The 6,000-nt window shown below is 37.2% G+C and overlaps 1 protein-coding gene across 1 annotated transcript in view; it reads right to left on the minus strand.

Moving 5' to 3' along the window:
* Positions 1-4,554, minus strand: part of LRIT3 (leucine rich repeat, Ig-like and transmembrane domains 3) — a 27,045-nt gene extending 22,491 nt beyond the window's left edge. The window contains exons 1-2 of the mRNA XM_007940752.1: positions 4,439-4,554; positions 860-1,335 (exon numbers count right to left, since the gene is read on the minus strand). Of these exons, the coding sequence (XP_007938943.1) occupies positions 860-1,335; positions 4,439-4,554 (592 nt within the window). The remainder of the gene's footprint in view (positions 1-859; positions 1,336-4,438) is intronic.
* Between the last annotated feature and the right edge of the window lie 1,446 nt (positions 4,555-6,000).

Here is a 6,000-nt window from a genome sequence, read left to right on the forward strand (position 1 = left end):
TCAGTGAAGGCAAACATGGGTATATGGGTGGAGAGATGGGTGGACAGGCTGAACTATTAGGTATGCCTATGAAATGGGGAGTGTATCCAAGAACATGTACAGGGTTGGCAGACAATGGTCCTGTAAGCAGAAAGAAGGAAATCAAAGACTCAAAGAAGAAAGTAGTCTACAGAACAAATAGTCTACACAAACCACAGAGAATACACTACCCTGAAACCAGAAGAACTACATGGTTCCTGGCTACCATTCTAACCAGGGTTACAGGAGATTTTTCTGCTAGAATGGGAGAAAAACGTGGGTGGAGCACAACCTCAACTTCCTAAAAAAAGAAAAAAGAACCAGATCTACTGGACTAGTTGGGACTGGATGACTTTTTGAGACTACTGCCCTGAGACAGTTTTCAGACTCTGAACTGAAAGTAATCCCAGAGGTCATCTTGAAGCTAAATAAAAAATTGACTCAGAAAATAACGACTATCACCCTTAAGTACTGTGCTCCTTCTAAAAATCACCTACATGAGGCCAAATGATCAACAATTACTTTAAAACAAAGATAAGAGGGTAAGGGGGCAGGAAAATTAGATTAATGGAAACAGAACAACCAGATGGAAATATTTAGAATGTTCATTAATTATGAAGAACGTGACCATGTCACTGACCAACATGTGTAGAAATCATTGCATGGGAACCTAATCTGTTGTGCAAACCTTTGCTGAAAACACATTATTACTATTATTTTTTTTAAAGTGCAGGTAGAGTAAGAAACCAATTTCAATAGATTTTAAAAGACTGGACAACTAAAGGGTATATATACACTACAAATTATCTGGACATGAGAAGTCTAGGGCCTGTGAGTTTACCAAGAATAATTCTTCTCAGTGCAAGGTCCAGGCTTCTAAAAGCTGTTTCAGCTGAGAAATGAGACCAGCTCTCCAGGAAATCTGGTGGCAACGTGGTTAATCTGTTGCTTGATAAATCCAGGTAAGTGAGGTTCTTCAGGTACCTGGTTGCTTCATTTGGCACTCTCGTTATTCTGTTATTGTGCAAATCCAGGGTCCTTAGACGGGGCATCTCCAGCAGAGATACCCAAGGGAAAGCAGGCAGAGAATTCCCATTCAAGCGCAACTCATGCAGTTGCTTTAGGTTGTAAAAGCTGCTGGGGTCAATGCTAGTCACAGAATTGCAAGTCACCCAGAGGTACTGAAGCTCCACCAAGTAGTAGAAGGCCTCGGCAGAGATTCTGCGAATGACAGTCTTCTCTATGCGAAGTTTTACAGTGTCCACGGGGATGTTCATGGGGACTTCGTTCATATCCAGGTCATTGCAGAGCACCAACCTACTGTAACAATAAGAGCAATGGAAAGAAACCTGCTTTCTGAGACCCACTTGAAAATAATCCTTATATGATACATATGTCAATCTTCATTCCCCATTCGGTTTTTAGAAATAGCTATTCAGTCTGGCTAAACTGTTCATTAATAATTAATTCCTCATCATGTTTTTCTTCATCATAATCATCATGATAGCAGTTACTATTAGACTGAGCCATATGAAATGGTCATTTTTGTAGGTCAAAAGTGGTCCAATATCAGTAATCTCATATAGTTCAGTTTAATGTTTATGGGGTTCTCCTCATGTGCCTGGCCTCTGTAACACTCCTCACGTGCATTACCAAAAAAAACAAACTTACTGCAGTCACGTCGGTTCTGATCCATAGTGACCATTCTTCGGGTTTCCAAGGCGATATCTCTAAGGAAGTAGATTGCCCAATCTTCCTTCTGAGGAGTGGCTGGTGGGTTTGAACCTCCAGCCTTCTGGTTAGCAGTCAAATGCCTAAGGCACTATGCCACTAGAGCCTTATTTATCATCAAAAGAGCCCTATAAGGTAATTAGGTAATGAGTAAAAGCACCAGCTCTAGAGTCAGGTCATTTCTAAAATCTACCACCTCCTCTGTGGCCATGGAAAGCCACTTTGCCAATCTCTCTACATCATTTTCCCATTTGGCACCACTGTGATAATTAACTGAAGTAGATGAAATTTTACATCTTCCTGGCACAGAATAAGTGCTATTCAGGTCACCAACCCCATTTTTACAGACAGAATAACTGAGGCTCACCAACCTCAGGTAGCTTCTTGAGGTCACAGCGCCACCTTTCAAACCCGTAACTGTCCAAACAAATTCCAAAATGCATAATCTTAACCTCTTTTGGAAATGATCCATTTTAAAAGAAGCCCCTGTGAAAGTTACAAATTGAGCTTTTTAAGAGGACCATTTCATATTAAAAGAAAAAAAAATGTGTTAACACTAGATGTCTAAAGTTGAGTACCGTGACTTGTGTATTGCTTTCCATCTAAGGAATAAACCAGAAACTGCAAGTTTGTTCCTTTCTCCCACTCACTAACTTAGGTGACCTTCAGCAAGTCACGTTGTGATCTTGTTTACTGGCATGTGTGAAACAGGCATAGAAAAACAAGCCTGTCCCACGGGTGGACTGAAAGTTTGAGGGATCAAAGAATTTAGATTCATTTTAACCTGAACGAGGTTTGTCTCCTATTTATATACTCACTTACAAAGGGTTGCTGCAAATGAGTAATAAACTTTACAGAGCATTTTATACATTATAAAATACATTATACAAGTAGCAAATAATAACAAAAAAATGATATTCAGTAAGACACATAGTATTAAAGCACTGAATCTTAATAGCCAGCATAATATGAAAGGAGGAAGCCATATAAAGCACAATTACTGGTAGTAGCAACTCTTTTCTGTAACTCTAGGGAAAGACCCTACAGAATCATTGAAACTTTCTAGAACATCTCTAGCTCTTTATCTGTATTCTACATTACAAATTCTAGTGCTACTTTATACCAGAACGATAACAGCTTCCAAACAAGTCAGCATTCCAGTGTGCTGTAATGGGACCAAAAAAAAAAAAAAGCCTGCACTGCAAGTGAAAGACCTAGCATGTTTATCAACCGTCACTGCAGCAACTCAACTATAGGACCTTGGAAAAGTCACTTACTCTCTGTACAGTTTAGTTTCTTCATTTCTAAAATGAAAAAGGTAGAACTAAATTATTTCTAAAGTTCTTGCCAGGCATAATATTCTATGATTTTCATAAAATACACCAAATAATGGGGACCCTATGGAGAAGGAAATATTTCTCAAAAGTACCCTAGCCTGGTACCATAGTGTCTAAGGTGTTTGACTGCTAACTAGAAGGCTGGAGGTTCAAACCCACCAGCCACTCTGCAGAAGGAAGACTGGACAATCTACTTCCATAGTGATATCACCTCAGAAACCCAAAGGGGATCGCTATGAGTTGGAATCAACTCAATGGCTTCTGTCATTGCATTGTCATTGTCACCCTAGTCTGAGTTATTAACTGCTGCATATATTTGGCAAATACGTCTTAAATGTGTCATATTCTTCTCATTGTCTTTAACCACCCAGTGAGTACTTCAAAAAGATATAAAGAATTGGTTAAGTATATATAATAACTCAACATAGCAATAAAAAATGTGTTTTTGTTATTTTATTTGTTTTAAGGTTTTAAGTCACAGATGGAGTGAATCTTTTAAAAAATTATTTAAGACACTTATTGAAGAGACTTCAACCAAGTCATAAGTCACAAGTCACAAAACAGCTAATTTTGTTGTTAAACAGTCTCTCAAAAAAAAAAAGAAAAGAAAGAAAGAAAAATCAAGATCTACATATTTGGCTAACCCAGCTCCATTCTGCATTTAACTTCTGGTAGAAGGGCTCTGATACACATAATTATTTTCACTTCATAAGTAAATGTTAAGCAACGCAGAGGTTATCTGTGAGGCCCTAATTGTCTGCAGTAGTGAAGATGCATGTATCTTAAGCTGCTTTACTTTGTCAATTCTACTAGCTTAAAAAGAAAAATTCTTATATGAATCTAACTTCACTCTTGTGATCTTTCTTCTAGGTTCCTAAAGTCTATTGAGTTGGTATGAATACTCCTCAAGACAAAATGGAAAAACATGAAAGAAATGGTCTGGGCATGTCAAGCAGCTTTGATGAACCCAGCCTCCTTAAGCTTTCTGGAATCAAGTACAGAGCTGGCCACACACACAGAAATGGTGTGACTTCCTGAAAAGGACATTTTATGAACATGAGTATGTGGATATTTTTGTAACATAAATGTATTTGAGAGTATCAAATGATTTGTGGGGATTTAAGAGTTACACTGGTCAAACTGGTCAAAATGAAAACAATGAGGAAGTTTGGGCAACTAAATAGAATATACCAATATTAATCTCAATAAGCCAAAGAGTATGTAATTTTCACCTTCTCTCTTCTGATTTCTAACACTCAAACAATTTACCTTCAAAATAAGGCTAAGGCACCTTGTTTGAGTCCTCTCTTTAGGAATAATTAGAATACTTGGTAACAAAAAGGGAAGCATACCTTGATCCGGTTCCGTCATTTCTGCCGTGATAATTGCAGGTGCACTGTGAAGGACACGAACAGCACACCTCTTCCATAAAGCTAAGTATGATGCAAAGACTTACAAATACATGCATCACTCCTTTTAGAGGTAATGTAAACAAAAGGTAAAAGCCAAATCTTAAACATTCAGAAACTGGTGTGCCGGGAATGCAAACATCCATTTAGTAATAGCAGATTACACGGGATTAGCTGAGATCTGTAGTTACTTAACCTTCAAGTGTATTTTGCAGGGGATCAATCGACCCAGCCTTTGAATATAGTTACAACAAAGTAACATTTTAAAGGGAATGAAGATTAAACACGTCAGGAAAATGCCGATAGCTGCCCACATTGAGATTGTGAGGAAATGCCTATTAAATCCCTTTCCTATGGATGTAATTGTCACTACAACTTGAAGATACACTTAATGTCAAAAATAATTTAATGTCTTAGCAAACAATATTGCAGATTATTTACATACAGGAACATTGTAAATTTCATTTTTTGCATTTTTAACAGCATTCCAGTTTTACAAAAATTTAATTTTAAAGATAGAAGCACATAATATAAAATTGATTTAATACACAGTTTTCATGTACTGTACTGTTACCATGTACTGGTAATTTATAGACATTCCAAAAGCAAAGGAAACAAAGTTTAGTCCATAGAATTTTTCTTTCTCTTTTTTAGGAAAACTCTTCAATCCATCTCTGAAGGGTAGGACTAAAGACTGTGGTGAGGAGAGTCCTGAGACTCTTCTACATCCCTGCAGTGCAAAGTTTATCCTCACATGTTTATTTTTCATAATGGCAATTACCTCTATTCAAGAGTATATTTATTCTAAGTTAGCTTCCTCAGCTTACATGCATCAAAACCCATAATTGAAGATCAGCTGTCATTTCTTTTAGAAATACGAGGTACTATCAGAAAATGAAAAGAAAATTTTAAAAATAAAACTATTCCCACACATCATGGAAATGCCAAGGACTTAGGTAATAAGCATTTGTGTCATCAGATCTTACTGAGTGGCTATATCTATTATCTTTAACCAAAAACTCTTTTAAAAGATCATCAATCCTCTAAAAATGAGACTACTTTGAGACGTATTACTTAAGGATAATAGAATTTATATAGAAATGAGTCAGAAAAACTTGCTTAATTTAAATAAAATACTTCATATTTTCATATTTTGCCAATTCATTCATTCATTATATATTTACAGAGTACATACTCTGTGCCAAGCACTGGACTAAGGGGTACAAAGATGAATAGCGGACAGTCACTACACACAAGGAGCTCACGTGAAAAAGACAGGCACAAAAGCACTGAGGAAGAACAAGACAAGAATATCAAATCTGGCTCATGTTGGTCAGGAAAGGCTTCCTTCCTAGGGCAGGTGGTACCTGAGCTTCTCCCATAGGATGCATATTAATTTCTTAGGGGGAGGAATCCCAAGCAGTGGGAAAAGCATAAACAAAGGGAAGGAAGCAACAAACAGGAAGTTATCTTCAGAGAACTACAATCAGGCCTGGTTGCTTGGA

This window comes from Orycteropus afer, unplaced genomic scaffold, assembly GCF_000298275.1.
Source record: "Orycteropus afer afer isolate SDZICR_OR568_19922 unplaced genomic scaffold, OryAfe1.0 scaffold00071, whole genome shotgun sequence".
NCBI lineage: Eukaryota > Metazoa > Chordata > Mammalia > Tubulidentata > Orycteropodidae > Orycteropus > Orycteropus afer.